We start from the raw sequence: 19,792 nt of genomic DNA on the forward strand, positions 1-19,792 counted from the left end.
TGCCAGAGAGCTCTTGGAAGCCTAGTTTTCAACCAAAAAGGCCATCAACAAACACAGAGAGATAGATCCCGTTACAATCTACACCACCACTCAGCAGCTCAGTAAGCCAACCAACTACCTCATCCACAACCCAAATCACAGATCTTCACAAAAACCTCAGAAGCAAGGTATTTCCCTCCCTCTAGGGACTGCAGCTGACTTTATGCCACAAGGATTGCATGCAGTTCAAAATTTCATTCACTACCACCTTCTTTGGGGCAATTAGGGATAGATGGTGGCCTAGTTAACACCAGCCACATCTTATACAAGTGAAGATATAGGACAAAGTGCAGGAGAAGCTTTGAGAACGTGGGTTATGAGGATCAGTTAGTCAGGGAAGCAGAGATGAATGTCAACATATAGGACTAAGTTTGATGGGTGTTTAAATAGATGGGATTCAAGGAATTTAGGAATGGATAAAGGGAATATCAAGGATGATGTGGAATGGGCTTATACTCATTGGAATTTTGAAAAATGAGAAGTGATCTCATTGAAACATAGAAAATTGCTCAAGGGTTTGACAGGGTCAATAGGGAGGTGCTGTTATTCCCTCGGCAGGGAATCTCAGACGAGAGAGTCATGGTTGTAGTGTAAAGGCTTGTCTATTTAGTCCTCAGCTAAGGTGAACCTTCCTCATTCAGGATCTTCAGAAATCACTTTCCCAGAGAGCCTTGGATCAATATATTCAAGTGAAGATTGACTTGTGGATTCTAAAGAGGGATATGAGGACTAGGTGAGAAAGTAAAACTCCAGCACAGGATCAGCTATGATGGTATTAAATGGCAGAGGAGGTTTAAGGGGCCAAAATCTTCTTTTAGGTTCCTCTGGAATAGGATAGCTATTTGAGAAATAGGGCTATGGCCATATGTGAAAGATAAACATCAACATGAACCAATTGGGCTGAAATAGCTGTGTTCTATGGCAGTGATCTTAACTTCTCCACCATCAACAAGGACACAGCCAACAGAGAGAATCTTTCCCAACAATAGAACCTGAAACAATGACTCCTTAGTCAGAGGTTCCCTGCCCAGGGAGAAACAGCCTCTCCCTACTGACCCTGTCAAACCCTTGAACAATTTTATATGGTTCAATGAAACTATTTCTCATTCTTCGATGTCTCTATGTAATGTTAGTGAAATATCTTTCTCTGGATCTGTTACAGAGTGGTTTTAAAGTTGCTGGAGAAGTGAAGACAATTATAAAACACGTGGCACCATTATTGTGTAAAGGATCCATGGAATTGGACAGTGTGGACACATTGCCACAAATTTCTGGTCAATTAGGGGCAGGTCCACTCAGTATCATTCTTGATAATCCCTTCATTCCTGAATTCCTTGAATCCCATCTATTTAAACATCCATCAAACTTAGTCCTATATGTTGACATTCATCTCTGCTTCCCTGACTAATTGATCCTCATAACCCTCACTCTCAAAGCTTCACCTGCACTTTGTCCTCTATCTTCACTTGTATTCATTTACAGGATGTGGCTGGCTATGATACCACTTATCCCTGATGTCTGCTTGTACAGGACCCTCAACTTTTACTCAGTCTATCACAGATGTGACATGTTGAGTTACATAACACAAAGTGATGGTCCCAGTTCGAGTGTCACTTATCAGAAAAACAGAATAAAGAATGGGACACAGAATGGTACAATTGCAATATTTAAAAGACATCTGGATGGGTATATGACTAGGAAGAGTTTAGAGGGATATGGGACAAGTGCTGCCAAATGGGACTAGATTAGGTTGGGATATCTGGTCGGCATGGACGAGTGGGACCGAAGGATCTGTTTCCGTGCTGTACATCTCTATGACTTCATAAATATTGTCCATAATGCAGCTAAACATTAGACACAATTCTTAGGACTGAAGGGATCAAAGGCTCTGGGGAGAAAGCAGGAACAGGATATTAAGTTATGATCATATTGTATGGCTCAAAGGATCGAATGGCCTACTCCTGCGCCTATTTTCAACGTCTCTGTGGTAATGTAACTGAAATATCTTTCTCTGGATCTATCTGTTATAGAACAGTTTGGAACTTGCTGGGGAAAGAAGACAATTATAACAACATGGCACCATTCCTGTGTAAAGGACCCAGGGAATTATGGTATGGAATTGGAGAGTGTGCATGACACATTGCCACAGATTTCTGGGTAGTTGGGGGCCAGCCAATGATTAGTCTCCTGAAAACTACAGCTTGCTGTCAAGCTTCCCAGTAGTTTTAGGGAATTGTCGGATTTGCGATAGAAGTGTTGTTTTGTGTCAAAGTGATCTTGCTGATTATTGGATTTATTGACCTAATATGGGACTCAGCCTTCCAGGTCCAGAAAATAAATGATTGAAATTGTGAAATCTCATTCCTGCATGTGGTAAGTTGTTACTAGAGTTTATTAATCATTTATTAAATCTTTCTTATTTTTCTTTCCTGGTCTGCCTCTCTGTTGCTTCAATCCTTCTCCTCTTTCCTGTATCTAACTTGACTTTATTTCCTCTCCAATGTTGCTTCTGACAACATTGGACAACAGGGTTCTGACATTCCCTGGATTGCTGGTCTTCCTGTTAGCAAGTTGATATTTTCAGTCATTTGCAACGATGAACACAAAGGCCCACCTTGGTCCACAAGAGGTCCTGCTCAAGAAATGCAATCGAGGGAAGGAAATCTGCCACCCTAACCCAATCTGACCTACATCTGACTCCAGACCAATGGCAACATGGTTGGCACTCAACTATCCCTTGAAGTGACTCTATCGAGCCATGCATTTCAAGGGCAATTAGGGGTGGACAATAAATGCTGGTTTTGCCAGTGACACCCACATCCAGAGAAAGAATGAGGAAAGAAAGAGTCAAAGCTGAACAATATTCCCCCATTGGCATGCTGACACAATCTTCGAGGAGAAGGTGAGGACTGCAGATGCTGGAGATCAGAGCTGAAAATGTGTTGCTGGAAAAGCGCAGCAGGTCAGGCAGCATCCAAGGAGCAGGAGAATCGACGTTTCGGGCATCCTGAAGAAGGGCTGATGCTTGAAACGTTGATTCTCCTGTTCCTTGGATGCTGCCTGACCTGCTGCGCTTTTCCAGCAACACATTTTCATGCTGACACAATGACTAGCGGTTCTGGAACTATGGATCACCAAGATCCACAAAGCAGCAATTGTAATTCCAGGATAATTTCTCTGGCAGCGGAACATAATTCAATAATCAATACATTACTTAGATTTCTGAATTTAACCATGGCTTGGATTCAAACATTTGAGGAGCTCATCGACTGTTGAATAACGCTCATGCTCCTTGACTCACCTGTAACCCAACTGCCTGCAGACAACTCTTGCATCCCTGTCTGTCCAACCGTCATCACAGACACTTCCCCACTCTCCGTCCAGGTACACCTCCACACGCCCCTCTTTGCTGTTCTCTCCATCCACAAGGCGGATAGCTGGCCCTGTGAACACACCGTAAACAGTCACAGAACAAGCATGGCTGTAACTGGAATCCATCAGGCAGTTCCAAGGAGCTCCGCATATGGAGCCTTCACGTCGTGTTTGCCACCTTCCTTCAGTGCATCTGCGATATTTCATCACCGCTTTGCCCTATACCTATGATCCCTTCTAAGTCAGGGCAGTGTGATGGATCAGTGGTTAGCACTGCTGCCTCACAGCACCAGGGAGCCGGGTTCACTTCCAGCCTTGGGTGACTCTTTGTGTGGAGTTTGCACATTCTCCCTGTTTCTGTGTGGGTTTCCTCCCACAGTCCAAAAATGTGCATATTAGATGATTGGCCATGCTAAATTGTGCAGGGTTTGGGGAATGGGTCTGGATGGGATGTTCCTCGGGGGGTTGGTGTGGACTTGATGGGCCAAATGGCCTGTTTCCACACAGTAGGGATTCAAGGGTAAATAGAGACAGGTAACAAATATCTCCATGCTATTAAAGAAAAAAAGTTCTCTCATTATGCATTGAACCAGCGTCCCTGTCGAATGTTTAATGGGAAACAGTTTGTTACATACCGATAGTGGACTCGCTTATTTTGTTGGTCTCTTGCTGTGCACACATCACGCCCACATCTTCGTGGTGCGAGCAGTCATGTTGACCCCAGTTGCTCCGAGCACAACCCAGGAGGTTCAGTTCAGTCCCTGTACAAACCACCTCATCCAGGAGTATGAAGCCAGTCCCTTGACCAAACCTGGCCTCTGGTGCCACAATCCCTGGGCCACTGGTCAATGATAACCACAAGTCACTGAGAGCTGCAAAATACAATCTCAACAAAGGCAATAGCAAAAGGGGAGCAGGGTTCACTGCAGTCAAATCCTAAAATGCTTAAAAACCATTTGGTGGTGGAAAAAAAAATCAGATTATCGTGCACAAATTAATCTATTTCAGTTCATTTGTTTTCTAACATGACTTCAGTTGAAGTTAATTTTAAATGAGCAACTTTGAGTTCAGACTGCAATTCCTTCAAGTTACCAAGATGTCACTACAGGAGTTCACCCCTCTCTGTTATAAACCACCAGTCAGTTCTTTAAAGCTCTGAACAGTTCTGTACTCTCCCATGTGACGCTGTTAAAATATTTTAGTGTGTACAGTTGAAGTTGTTGTCAAGAGTGTTACTTCTGAACCTATCTACAACATACAGGTTCATAAAATAATGAGGGGTTAATGGTAGGTGTCTTTCTCTGGGATGGGGGATTTCAAGATTCAGGGGCACATTTTTAAGATGAAAGGAGAGATATTTATAAAAGACACCAGTGGCAACCTGTTTACACAGAGGGTGGTTCAGGTGTAGAATGAACGTCCTCAGGAAGTGGTGGATATAGGCACAATTAGAACATTTAAAAGATATTTGGATAAGAACATGAATAGGAAAGGTTTGGAGGGATATGGATTAGGAGCTGGCAAGCGGGACTAGTTTAGTTTGGGATTATGTTCAACACAGACAGGTTGGGCCGAAGGGTCTGTTTTTGTGTTATATGGCTCTATGGCTCTTTGTCAAATCCCTTCAACTTCTTTTTCAGGATTTTCTTTCCTCCTTTGCTTGTCTCATGCCTTCCCCGACTAACCTCTCTGGCTTTTATACATGGGATTTGAGTGAAGTAGAGGATGTGTATACTGTTTTACATAAGATATCACAAGGCCAGTAACTAAAACCTGTCCACTACTTTCTATGTGCTTGTGGTACGCTTCTTATAAAAGAAAAGAGTTCCACTTACCCAGTACTTCTTACAGGAGAGCAATTGTTTACCAGCCAATGGAGCACTCCAGAAGAGCAGTCACAGGTGTAGTGTAGCAAAGTGGGCAACCAATTAGCCTACTGCAAACTCCCACTAATACCATGATCATTTCCGGGGTTACGTTAGAGCCCGGGTGTCCTTGGAGAAGGAGCACGTGGTGTCCACCAACACCCTGGAGTTGTTCAGGGAAAGGTGGGCGCCGCAGGGAGTGGAGTGTATTATTTCCCCCTCCAACTCTATTTTGATTTAGTCCCTACCCTCCCCTTCACTGTTTTGATCACACAGCATTGCCCTTTGATGTGAAGGGCAGTGCTTGTCACTGGCCACTCGGGTGTTTTTCATATCTTCCTGGTGGTGGAAATTGAATAAAGATTCGTGCACTTTGTGTCTTTCACTGTGTCTCACACGTGCACATACACACACCATGGGTGCTGGGTAAAAATAAGCACTACCGCCTAACTGCGGTAGTGTGGGGGTTTAATTTTAAAAAAAACCATGATCATCTATTTTGAGTGATGCTAATTTTCCAGATACTTACTGGCCAAGACACCAGAGAACACTATTTTGCTCTTCTTCAAAGCCACAACATCTTTTATGTCTATCTCAGACAGCAGATGGAGCTTTGGTTTAATAGTTTTATATAAAAGATGTTACTTATAGAGTCATAGAGATGTACAGCACGGAAACAGACCCTTTGGTCCAACTCATCCATGCCGACCAGATATCCTACATTAAATTAATCCCATTTGCCAGCATTTAGCTCATATCCCTCTAAACCCTTTCTATTCATGTACTCACCCAGATGTCTTTCAATGTCGTAACTGTACCAGCCTCCATCACTTCCTCATTCTATACACACCCTCAATGTGAAAAAGTTGCCCCGTTAGCTAGCCCAAACCCTCCAACCCTGGCGACAACCTTGTAGATCTTTTTCTGAACTCTTTCAAGTTTTTTTAAAAAGATTTATAGTGATGTGCAAAAGAAGAGAGGGTGAAGTGAGGAGACGCTTTTTCATACAGTGTACGGTTCGGGTCTGGAATGCACTGCCTGGAGGCAGCTTCAATTCAGCCATTCAAGAGGGTTAACCATTCAATAGAAAAGATGTGTAAGGCTATGAGGAACAAGCAGGAGATTGGAACGAGTTAATGATGCTCAATGACCAAGACAGGGCAGACCAGGACTTTCGGCACTGTAACATGTTTTATGATTCTGGCAGTGCACAGTATAAGCCTAGGTGCTTTGGAACTTGGTGAGGGATTTGAAAGCGCAACCTCAGAAGAGAAAAGATGAACCTCAGAGTGATCAAGTGAGCTACCATCGAGACAACAGTAGGGGTGGGGCTCTTTCCAAGAGCTAGCACAAGCACAGTGGGCTGAATGGCCTCCTCCCGTGCCATATCACTGTATGAAATAAGGCCTGCAGAAAGTTACCTGAATCCAAGCTGCCTGCAAACCACCCGAGCGTTCATGTCTGTCCATCTGTCATCACACACTGTACCCCAGGCTCCATTGCGATAGATTTCCAACCTCCCCTCGCTGGAGTCCCGGCCTCCAATCAGTCGGATGGCACCATCTGCAGAGATCATCCAGTGAACACATCATTTAGTTTAAACAGAAAGGGACGCAGACCAAGAGTGGAGGAGTGGGGAAAAGGACGAGTGCTTGCACTCACATTGACATATCTCTTACATCTCTCATTACTTTGGAAGTAAAGGTCCATTACAATGTAGCAGCAACAATCCTGAGCTGCAGAAATCTCAGCATGATGAATGGCCAGCTAACATGACCTAGTTGTGGCAGTGGACACTAATAGACAAGTTGGAGGTTTTATTATTTGATGAGGGTCAAGCAGCCACTCCTCCCTCTTGATTGAAACTTCGAAAGTAGCGCGAGAAACACTGGGATAGTCTACCTGCGTATGGGTTGCAGGAGACACCAGCGTCTTCTGCATGCTCACAGTTGTGCTGTCCCCAGTTGCTTTTCTTACATTCGTCCAAATGCAGCTCATTGCCAGTGCACTCAACGTCATCCAATAGGATTACACCAGAGCCGTGACCAAAGTGGGACGACATCCAGGACTTGGCAGTGCCACTATGGAGAGAAAGAAACAAAGATTCACCTGGGTACAAGAGGCACAAAGTTTGTAACATTCCCATCTGCACCTCCCGGGTGTTTAGCTGTTCTGTAGTTTTGGTCATCGTTTGGGGTGGCATGATGGCTCAGTGGTTAGCACTGCTGCCTCATAGCACCGGGGACCTGAGTTTGAATCCTCCTCTGGGCGACTGTGTGGAATTTGCACACTGCCCATGTGGGTTTCCTCCCACAGTCCAATGACGTGTAGCCCAGGTGGATTACCCATTGTGGCGAGGGATGTGCAGGCTATGTGGATTAGCCATGGGAAATGTTGGGTAGGGGGTGGGATGTGTGGTCAGAAGGACTTGATGGGCCAAATGGCCTACTTACACAGTGTCACGATTCTATGAATTGCATAGTAAAAGTAAAATCACCTCTGTCCCACTCGAGAGAGACAACTGGTGATGATTTAACCTAGGGGTCACCACACCTCAGGTGAGGGGAGAAGTTGAGATGAAGACTCCTTCATGGCTACCTCAGTCAGTGTGGGGATTGAACCCACTCTGTTAACATCACGCTACATTGCACACCAGCCATCCAAGCGAACCAAGCTACGCCCCATATAAAGAGGGGTCACTGGACCCAAGATGTTAACCCTGCTTTCTCTCCACAGATGCTGCCAGACCTGTTGAGTTTCTCCAGAAGTTTCTGATTAAAGAGCTTGATTTGACTTGAACCCTGATCAAGGTGTGAATGACACAACAGAAGAGACCAATTAAAACGGCAGCCACGTGGAGTCCACTTCAGTTATTAGCATTCCCACCCTCCTGACATTTGAACCGTTAATATACTTGGAAGGTGGAGATATTGGGGTCCAACAACACTATTCAATTATCAAAAGCTTCACCCAGAGATGCACCAAAAGTGTCCAATACCTAAGTGTCCAGCAAAAATTGGAGTCAGCAAACGCCCAGGTGAATAAATCATTATTTTATTTCTTTGGATGATCCTCTGTAAATGAAATTGCACCTGGGGAGTACTGTGTAAAGTGTTTACCTCCCCACTTAAGGAAGGCTTAACTGGATCGGAAGCAGTTCTGAGAAGATTCACTTGCCTGGTTCCTGGGATGCAAGTGGTGCCTTATCAGGCCAGGTTAAGCAGGTGACCTGTACTCACTGGAGTATCGAAGTGTGAGGGGTGATCTTACTGAGACATAGAAGGTTCTGACAGGGTTTAAGGGTGTTGATGCTCAGAAGATGCGCCCTATCCTGGGGGAATCTAGAACTAGTAGATGCAGCTTCAGAGAATAAAGGGTCTGCCACTCAAGATGAAAATGAGAAGGTATTTCTTCCTGTGGAAGGTCACAAAGGTTTAGAATTCTCTTCCTTAGCCAGCAGACATTGAGTATGTTCAAGGCTAAGATAGATAGCTTTCTGAAGTATAGGGGACTCCAGGGGTATGTTGAAAGTTTGGAAAATGGAAGCAAGGCCAACAGCAGTATCCTACTGGTTGGTACAGTATTTTCAAAGGGCTGAATAGCCTGCTCCTGCTACTAGTTCTTAGGTTCCTGAAGGTCAAGAGGAGAAAGAACATAACTCCTAGCCAACAAAATAAACTTTGTGTTTCCGACTCCCAGTGGAAAAAGCCTACGTCCCCTGCCACTGCACAATGCAAGGGACTGGAGAGAGTTTCATTTGGATTCCACCAGCATTCAGATCCTGACCATCAAGTGACACATCATTGCTGCCATCTCTCTGGGACAGACAGGTTTATAACCCAGGTCGCCAAGAATGGTAGTAGAATCAAGCTTACCTAATGGAGAAAGTGAGGACTGCAGATGCTGGAGATCAGAGCTGAAAATGTGTTGCTGGAAAAGCACAGCAGGTCAGGCAGCATCCAAGGAGCAGGAGAATCGATGTTTCGGGCATCAGCCCTTCATCAGCCCACCGTTCATATCATTTTAATATTTAGTTATTGAAAAGTAGATAGGCGTCAGAATTCTGCTGAGGATAGATCAACTGAAGCACAGGGACAATAACACATTTTCCAGCAACACATTTTCAGCTCAAGTTTACCTAATGTAGTGTTAAGCTTAGCTCAGTTGACCGGATGGTTAGATTGCACTGTGGAGTAATTCCAACAGTTTTGGGTTCAATTCCCATACTGACTGAGGTAGCCCTGAAGGATTCTCCTTCTCAGCCCCTCCCCTTACCTGAGGTGTTGTGACCCCCAGGTTAAACTACCATCTCTGCCATGGGACTATGGGGACTTTACCTTTTCATTTACTAACAGAATGAAACACGGCACATACACACCTCCTAATTTAACCACATACAGTTCCACAAAGTGTCTCTTTGTAAATACTGAAACAAAACCCAAGTAATGCCCTTGACATGTACATACTTAACCATAATTCACATACAATTTACAGACAGAAAGACGCTCCTTAGAGGTGGTTATGTAGGCCGGGCTTTGTGAGAAGGTTGTAGTGGGATTCTCAACTGACTGAAGCCAACCCTGAGTTAAATCCTTCTGAATCATCAAACAGGAACTGCCAATGCTGGTGACCCTCTTGTTTTTTCATCCGTTATGTTGTTGAGATGTTAGTTTTAAACAACTCCACAATGAACATTACATGAATGTTATCCAGTGAGTATGCATCATTAAGTTTACTGCAAATCTTGAGAAACTATTACGGGTTTTTAAAAAATAGATGAATAGATCAAGAAAATAAATACTTATCGGTTTCACGCACCAGTAGTCTAGAAAATCCATTATGATTCTAACCACTTTCTGTAGTTGCTTCTGTACCATAGCCCACCGTTCATATCATTTTAATATTTAGTTATTGAAAAGTAGATAGGCGTCAGAATTCTGCTGAGGATAGATCAACTGAAGCACAGGGACAGTAAAACTAGCAGATTGTCATGATGGGTCAGTGACGTTCAAGTACAGATCAACCACAATGAATCAAACCTGACTGGCTGACACGACTTCGCTTTAGTAGTTTCTAAGGCAGTTTGCACATTGCGGCACAGAACAAATTGAGAGAAACTGGTTTGTTGTCCTGTCGTAGATGATATGAGGTGCTGGTGTTGTGCTGGGGTGTAACAGGTCAGAACCCACTTAGCCCGCACACTTTCCCCAGAGTCAATTCACCTAACCTGCATATCTTCAGACTGTGGGAGGAAACCCACGCAGACATAGGGAGGATGTGCAAACCCCACACAGACTGTCACCTGAGGCTGGAATCAAACCCGGGACCCGGGCATCGTGAGGCAGCAGTGCTAACCACTGTGCCACCCAGAGATGGCTGAGTGTGGTTTAGCCCGAGGGTCATCCCACCTCAGGTGAGGGGAGAGGTTGAGAGAGAGAGTCCTTCACTGTCACCTCAGTCGGTGCGGGAATTGATCTCATGCTGCATTGCAGACCAGCTCTCCAGCTGACTGAGCCAACCAACTCGAAACATTAACTCTCTCCTCCAGTGCTGCCAGACCTGCTGAGTTTCTACAGCACTTTCTGTTTTTTATTTTGGATTGCCGCGCCTGCAGTATTTTGCTTTCATTTGGACTTCTACTGCTGCGGTGATCATACCTTAAACCTAACTGTCTACAGACAACTTCTGCGTCCAAATCGTCCCAGTGGTCATCACACACAGTGCCCCACTCCCCACCATGGAATACCTCCAGACGGCCCTCAGTGTCCTCTTTCCCTCCAACCAGACGGATGGGCGTTACTGAACCTGCACTTGAAAGAAATAAGGGCATGTAAAGTGATACTTCAGTATCAGTCCATTCTGCAATGACTATTGTCAGACATTTGCACTGAAAAGAAGACTACGCTGCTCCAGTTCCAAGCCACGTTGGTGGTTATGGCTTAGAAAGGTGAGTATTGTGTGTCCAATTACTCCATCCAATGGGCCTTGAGTTGGAGAAGTGCCACCAAATGTTATGCTGTGCTGAGGAACAGCACGTCCACTTTTCCAAACTCTCACAAAATTCTTTGAGTTCAATGAACGGCAACACACTAGCAACCTCAGAATCCCTGCAGTGGGGAAACAGGCCATTCAGCCCATCAAGTCCACACCGACCCTTCAAAGGGCACTCCCACCCAGACTCAGCCCCCTACCGTATCCCTGTAACTCTGCATTTCCTGTGGCCCATCCATTAACCTGCACATCTTTGGATTGTGTGAGGAAACCCATGTAGAAGTGGTCTTTACAGCAATAAGGTTAGGGAGCTGGGGTTGTGTCTGAGTGACAGTGCACTTCAGTGGGTCACTGTGGACCTGATGGGCTGAATGGTCTGTTTTCACACTGTCCAGATTCTACGATTCCTCTGAGCTTCCTAAAGTCTTGCCATTCATTGAGTACTCCCTTGAACTCAAAAGAGTTTTGTGAGAGTGTGGAAAAGTGAGCTAACTGTCCTTCAGCGCAGGATATAATTCAGCAACATCTCTCCAACGCAAGGCTTGTTGGGTGGAGAATGTGCAAACTCCACACAGACATTCACCTGAGGCTGAAATCAGATCTGGGTTCCTAGCATTGTAAGGCAGCAGTGCTAACCATTGAGCCACCATGCCACCCCACAGGGGACTAGAGGGGTCTTTGGGTACTTGTCCACAGATCCCTGAAGGCAGCTGGACAGGTTAGTAGCATAGTTAAGAGGGCATACAGATCGCACCTTTACCAGTTGAGGCACAGATTATAAGAGTGGGGAGGTCATGTTGGAGTTGTAGAGGACGTTGGTTCGGTCACAACTGGAGATCTGGTCACTGCACTATAGGAAGGATGTGCTTGCACTGCAGAGGAGATTCACCAGAATGTTGCCTGGAATGAAACAGTTTAGCGATGAGGAGAGACTAGATCAGCTTGGGTTGTTTTCTTTGGAGCAGAGAAAGTTGAGGGGGGACCTGATAGAGGTGTTTAAGGTTATAAAGGGCATGGACAGGGCGGATAGAAAACAGCTGTTACCCATAGTTGAAGGATCAATGACAAGGGAAGGGGGCATTGTTTTAAAGTGGAAAACGGAAAGTTTAGAGAAGATTTGAGGAAAAAAAGCATTTATCAGAAGGTGTTGGAGCTCTGAAATGCACTGCCTGGTAGGAGCATTGGGACAGAAATCTCCATAGCCTTTAGGAGCTCTTGGATGAACATTTGAAATGTTGTAACATTCAAGGTTATGTGTCTAGTGTTGGATCAAATGTAAGTGATAACATACTTTTGGCAGTACAGACTTGATAGGCCAAAGAGCATCTTCTGTACTGTATGATTCTATAATTCATGCAACTTCATTGCTACATTGTGTGACACTGCAGACAACATGGGCATATGAGGCTTAATTGTTCCTTAAAGAGACATTTCCATTTATAGAGTCACAGAACCATTGAGATATGCAGCATGGCAACAGACCCTTCCATCCAACTCATTCATGCCAACCTTAACTAATCTAGCCCCATTTGCCAACATGTGGCCCATATCCCTCTAAACCCTTCCTATTCATATACCCATCCAGATGCCTTTCAAATGTTGTAACTGTACCAGCCTCCACCACTTCCTCTGGCAGCTCATTCCATAGACACACCACCCTCTGCGTGTAAAAGTTGCCCCTTAGGTCCACTCTCACCCTAAATCTCTGCCCTCTAGTTCTGGATTCCCCCACCCCAGGGAAAAAGACCTTGTCTATTTACCCTATCCATGCCCCTCATGATTTTATAAACCTCTATAAGGTCACCCCTTAGCCTCCAACACTTCAAGGAAAACAGCCCCAGCCTCTTCAGCCTGTCCCTAATAACTCAAACCCTCAACCCTGGCAGCATACTTGTAAAAGCTTTCTAAAGTTAAACTGAAGAGTTTATATAAAAGGGTCTCTAGATTTATAATGTTGGCAAGTCATGTTGCTGGGGAATAGATGTGGCCTTGTTTTGATGTGTGTGTTTTAAGATCTATCAAACTGCATTTCTACATTTAGTTCATTAGGTTTGTTTTATTTCAATTTTTTTGTAAAGAACTTCTGTTTTATTGTTAAAGAAAATCTACAGCCTCATGTGCCCATGTTTCACTGAATGACCATCGTGTTAAGTTAGAAAAAAGATCTATCAAGTCAGATTTCATCTGGGATCTGACTTGTTCAGTAGTGACACCAGCTGGGTGTACAATAGACATTTAACAATAATCATGGCATTCTTCATTTGCAAATTCCTGTTAAATTTGCTGAAGAGTTTACTTCTGACTTTTACCTTCTGGAAGTCCACACACAACCCCTGCATCATTGTCATGTCTGCAAGTTCCACGCGCTAATGCGCTGTTTCGACATTGTAGCAAGGCAGCTTCGTCACCTCGACAGTGAACTCCGTCCATATGAATGGGACCTGATCCAGGGCCGAACAATGAATTCTTCTTGGCCACACCTATTTCACTATGGACGTGAGTGACCAAAGAGGAGGGGATGGGGACGAAAGTAAGAGATACGAGGTTGCCGTGGGAAAAGGAGAGGATGGAAGCAGGAGTCGGAAGAGTGGGAAGGAGGAGAAAGAAGATTGGGAAGAGGAGAAGAAAAACAGGAAGGGGAAAGTTGACAAGAGGGTTATTTCAAGTGGAATTACTCATGGCACATGTTTTGAAGATGAATTTCCTCTGTGATTTATTGTTAATTTGCCAGTAAACACATTTGTGTAATTTTAATGCAGTCATTACATTTCTTAAAATAAACAGATTAATGACTGACAAAATAGTGTAGAAATTTAACCCAGATGTTAATCAATGAGCAAAAAATATCGTGCAATGGAAATTAAGTTCCTTTTATAGAGTTGATAAATAAATAGACTGCTCCTTGATGCATCAAATAACATTTCCTCAGATTATTGTGATCCTGGAGACAATCACAGGGCAGCTAACGGAATCGCATCCAGACAAAATTACCTGCTTGGGTCCCTCAAGTATGTTTAGATTAGATCCCCTACAGTGTGGAAACAGGCCCTTCAGTCCAACCAGTCCTCTGAAGAGTAACCCACACAGAACCATTTCCCTCTGAGCAATTTAGCATGGCCATTTAACCTCACCTGCAAATCTTAGGACTGTGGGAGGAAACTGGAGCACCCAGAGGAAACCCACACAGACAATGGGAGAATGTGCAAACTCCACACAGACAGTCACCCGAGGCTGGGATTGAACCTGGGCACCCTGGTGCTGTGAGGCAGCAGTGCTAACCACTGAGCCACCGTGCCACCAGACCACCCTACTCACTTTCCCCTATAATGCCAAGACAAAGAACAAGAGAGAACTCCTTAATGCGTGTTCAGGTTCCTCTAACCCAAGTATACGTAGGAACTGGAAAGGGCTATTCAGCTGCTCTGACCTGTACTGACATTTCATAAGGATCCCACACTGATCTGTGATACACTCTGATCACCCATCTTCACTATCTACCCATTCGGAGAGTTAATAGATATGTCTAAAGCGATTTAAAATGAACCATTGACATAACCGGATTTACATAAGTCAGAACTGAGAACCACAGAGCAAGGGGAGCTCCACGATGATTGACACATTATACACACTAAAGACAGGAGCCGAGAGGAGGGGCAGATGAAGGTCAGGGGTCATCTCCCAGAATACATCCAGCCAGAGTTGGTGACCCTTTTCAGTAGATTATGTTTTTTAATTCACTTGAGGGACGTGGGTGTCGCTGGCTGGGCTAGCATTAATTGTTCTGTCCCTAATTGCCCCTTGATAGGGTGGGAGTGAACTGCTGCAGTCCCTGTGCCTGTAGGTAGACCCATAATTAGAGAGGGACTTTTAGGATTTTGACCCAGTGACACTGAAGGAATGGCAATATATTTCCAAGAGAACTTGCAGGTGGGCATATTCCTTCCAGGACAGGCTTGTGGAATTATCACTAGACTATTAATTCAGAAACTCAGCTAATGTTCCAGGTTCAAATCCCAACATGACAGATGGTGGCATTCGAGAGTGTAGTTATGCTCACTCAGCTGGAAGGTTCATTTTCAGATGTTTCGTCACTATAATAGATAACATTATCAGTGAGCCTCTGGATGAAGCACTGGTGGTATGGCCCACTTTCTATTTATGTGTTTGGGTTTCCCTTGTGTTGGTGATGTCATTTCCTGTGGTGATGTCATTTCCGGTAGTGATGCCTTTCCTGTTTTTTTTCTCGGGGGTGGTAAATGGGATCCAAGAGTTCCAGTTAGAATGTCATGCTTCCAATCATGACCCTCTCTCACTAGTATCCTTACATATGGATGAGGAAGGACACCACTTTGATTGGCACAACACATCCATTCTAGGACAAGCCAAACAGAGACACATGCGAGAATTCCTAGAAGCATGGCATTCCAACTGGAACTCTGTCAACAAACTCATTGACTTGGCTCTCATTTACCACTCCCTGAGAAAAAGAACAGGAAATGACACCACAGGAAATGATGTCACCACAGAAAATGACATCATCCACCCAAGGAAACCCAAACACATAAATAGAAAGTGGGCCACACCACCAGTGCTTCAACCAGAGGCTCACTGATGATGTTACCAAGTATGGTGACGAAACATCTGAAAACAAATCTTCCAGCTCAGCGAGCAAACCTACATCCAGAACCTCAACCTGAGCTACAAATTTTCTCAAAACTCAGTGGTATTCGCATTCAATAAAAGACTGGAAATAGGGGTCTAAGGCTAATGATGAAACCAAGGCCAACTTTCATTAAAACCAATCTGGTTCACTAATGTCCTTCAGGGAAGGAAACTGCCATCCTTATCCTGGTCTGGCCTACATGTGACTCCAGACCCTCAGCAATGGTGTCAAAAAGCTCATGACAACTTTCTTGTAAATGTCAATGGGAGGAGTGCAGGTTCCGATGCAGGCAGGGTAATGTAATGGGGGCTGACTGGAAGAGGGAGGAAATTTCTCGCAAATTTTTCATTCCCTTCCCCCACCCCACCCCAACCATCCAATCCCAAATGGGAAAAGGCCAAAATCAGGGCACTTGAACTAACCTTAGGAAATTGTCAGGACACCTAATGGAAAACCAGGACTGTCCTGGTCAAACGCTAAGTCGCCCAAGAGCTAGCAGGAATTGCCATAGATCTTTGCTGAATTGTTAGCTTTAATGTGTATAACCTGAGTGGGACCTGAACCCTCAACCTTATGGGTCAGAGGTAAAAGGTGCTGCCAGCTGAGCCCTTCAATGCAAGCACAACATCATTACTTCGCTGGGCAAACTATTTTCTCATCATCACCAGGAGGCAAGATCCTGAAGTATGATTCCATAGCTTCCAGGCTGCTGAGTGCAATATTTGCTTGTTATGGATAAGTTTTGTGAATAGACGAGAAGAAACTTTCTTTGAGCGGCCCACAGTATTCACAAATCTCTGTGGAGATCTCCAACTGTTAGAGTGAGGAGAAAGCAGAGGGGGAGGGAATGGGTCCTTTGTGTCACTGAGATGTACGGGGGGTGGTGGGGGGGGGGGGTCAGTACTGAGATTAACTGCAGAGTTTCGTTCCTGCCCCACACAGTTTCGTTCCTGCCATCTCAGAGAGGCAGGAGAAAATTAGATACCTTGATCCAATTGTGGAACTGATTAAATTTTGTCTCAAAAGGCAGGTTTGAGGTTTATCTTAGGCAAGTGTAACAGGGTAGGGGAATGGGTCTGGGTGGGATACCCTTTGGAGGGGTGTCAGTGTGGACTTGTTGGGCCAAATGGCCTGTTTCTGCACTGTAGGGATTCTATGATTCTATGAAGAGTGGGTCAGGGGGTATGGGTAGGCAACTCTCAATTGTAGTCTGGTTAATCTACAATTATAGAAATGTAACTCCTTTCTTAATATTTTAAGTCCATGAAAATATAAATGGTCAAATCTGATATAATCATGTGCATGTAGTAGGGCCAGAAATTCCAATAACACCTCAAACAGGGAGATATGATGAATCATGGGTTAAATTTGTTGGCCAACTGCAGATCAGAAGATGATTGGTAACACAGAGAGGACAATGTATGACAAACACCATAAGAGTTAGTGGATCGTCGAATCCCACAGTATGAAAGAGAGGACATTCAGCCTATCACGTGCTTGTGAGATATCCCATTTGACTTCCATTCCAACTCTTTTCCCATAGCCAGATAAAGTTTTTTGTGTAAATGGTCTGGTGGTATTATCACTAGACAATTAATCCAGAATCTCAGTTATGTGTTCTGGGGACCGGAGTTCAAATCCTGCCACGGCATTGAATTCAATAAAAAAATCTGGAACTAAGAGTCTAACAAATAACAAAGAAAATCTACAGCCCAGGAACAGGCCCTTTGGCCCTCCAAGCCTGAGCCGATCCAAATGCACTGTCTAAACCTGTTGCCCAATTCCTAAGCATCTATATTCCTCTGCTCCCCACCTACTCATACATCTGTCCAGACGCATCTTAAATGAATCTACCGTGCCTGCCTCTTACCATCTCTGCTGGCAATGCGTTCCAAACGCCCACCACCCTCTGTGTGAAGTAACGATGACCATGAAACCATTGTCAATTGTTGGAACAACCCATCTGGTTCACTAATGTCCTTTAGGGAAGGAAACTGCCATCCTTACCTGGTCTGGCCTACATGTGACTCCAGACACCCAGCAATGTAGTTGACTCTTAACTGTCCTCTGGGTAATTAGGGATAGGCTGTTACTGCTGGCCCAGCCTGGGATGCCCACATAACATGAATGAATTAAAAAGAAGCCACTTCACATACAACAGTTGTTATTTATGCTTCCGCCAAGCCTTAAGGGCAGTACAGAATGTAACAACCTGTCAAGTTAAATAAATTCTCCCAATCTTCCTTTTGATCTAATTAAATTCCGTCAGAATATCAACCTCGGGCCTACTTCACCATTTAATGAGATCATCGTTATTCCTGACTATTCCCAAAAACCTTTCATCTCCTTGTTTACCAAGGTTCGAGTCACCGTTTTGAAGAGTTAGGACTGTCTGGTAGGAAAGACTGTGGTAAAGTATTTATACCTCTTCCCTTCTAGTCCCTGCCCACGCTGTCTCATAGCTTTGTGCCAAAAGATAGCCCTGTTCCCAGGCCTCAGCTCTTCTGCTCTGGTAATGTGCAATGAACAGCTTCCTTTCTTAGTCAATCTCCCTGAGGTAACAGTGGCTGAAGGACCTGAACTTAAGGGAATTTCTATTTGCCAGGATTTGGTGTTGGAGAGACTGTTAGGTCTGAAGGTTGATAAGTCTCCGGGACCTGATGGCCTGCATCCCAGGGTACTAAAGGAGGTGGCTCGGGAAATCGTGGATGCGCTGGTGATTATTTTCCAGAGTTCAATTGAATCGGGGTCGGTTCCTGAGGATTGGAGGGCGGCTAATGTTGTGCCACTTTTTAAGAAGGGTGGGCGGGAGAAAGCAGGAAATTATAGACCAGTTAGTCTGACCTCAGTGGTGGGAAAGATGCTGGAGTCTATTATAAAGGATGCAATTACGGCACATCTGGATAATAGTAACAGGATAGGACAGAGTCAGCATGGATTTATGAAGGGGAAATCATGCTTGACTAATCTTCTTGAATTTTTTGAGGATGTAACTCGGAAGATGGACGAGGGAGATCCGGTGGATGTAGTGTACCTGGACTTTCAGAAAGCTTTTGATAAAGTCCCACACAAGAGGTTAGTGAGTAAAATTAGGGCGCACGGGATTGGGGGCAAAGTACTAGATTGGATAGAGAATTGGTTGGCTAATAGGAAACAAAGGGTAGTGATTAACGGCTCCATTTCGGAATGGCAGGCAGTGACCAGTGGGGTACCGCAGGGATCCGTGCTGGGACCGCAGCTTTTTACAATATATGTAAATGATATAGAAGATGGTATCAGCAATAACATTAGCAAATTTGCTGATGATACAAAGCTGGGTGGTCGGGTGAAATGTGATGAGGATGTTAGGAGATTACAGGGTGACCTGGACAAGTTAGGTGAGTGGGCAGATGCATGGCAGATGCAGTTTAATGTGGATAAATGTCTGGTTATCCACTTTGGTGGCAAGAACAGGAAGGCAGATTACTACCTCAATGGTATCAAATTAGGTAAAGGGGCTGTTCAGAGAGATCTGGGTGTTCTTGTCCACCAGTCAATGAAGGCAAGCATGCAGGTACAGCAGGTCGTGAAGAAGGCTAATAGCATGCTGGCCTTCATAACAAGAGGGATTGAGTATAGAAGCAAAGAGGTGCTTCTGCAGCTGTACAGGGCCCTGGTGAGACCACACCTGGAGTACTGTGTACAGTTCTGGTCTCCAAATTTGAGGAAAGACATTCTGGCTATTGAGGAAGTGCAGCGTAGGTTCATGAGGTCAATTCCTGGAATGGCAGGATTGCCTTACACTGAAAGATTGAAGCGACTGGGCTTGTAGTTTAGAAGACTGAGAGGGGATCTGATTGAAACGAATAGGATTATGAAAGGA

General features: G+C 44.6%; 1 protein-coding gene across 2 annotated transcripts in view; it reads right to left on the minus strand.

The window, feature by feature from the left end:
- Window positions 1-19,792, minus strand: part of LOC140484717 (neurotrypsin) — a 54,524-nt gene that overhangs the window by 19,436 nt on the left and 15,296 nt on the right. For both annotated transcript variants that reach the window (XM_072583463.1, XM_072583462.1), the window contains exons 5-10: window positions 13,577-13,755; window positions 10,934-11,081; window positions 7,179-7,357; window positions 6,698-6,839; window positions 4,047-4,252; window positions 3,341-3,482 (exon numbers count right to left, since the gene is read on the minus strand). In XM_072583463.1, coding sequence (XP_072439564.1) covers window positions 3,341-3,482; window positions 4,047-4,252; window positions 6,698-6,839; window positions 7,179-7,357; window positions 10,934-11,081; window positions 13,577-13,755 — 996 coding nt within the window. The remainder of the gene's footprint in view (window positions 1-3,340; window positions 3,483-4,046; window positions 4,253-6,697; window positions 6,840-7,178; window positions 7,358-10,933; window positions 11,082-13,576; window positions 13,756-19,792) is intronic.

This window comes from Chiloscyllium punctatum, chromosome 13 (assembly GCF_047496795.1).
Source record: "Chiloscyllium punctatum isolate Juve2018m chromosome 13, sChiPun1.3, whole genome shotgun sequence".
NCBI classification, from domain to species: domain Eukaryota; kingdom Metazoa; phylum Chordata; class Chondrichthyes; order Orectolobiformes; family Hemiscylliidae; genus Chiloscyllium; species Chiloscyllium punctatum.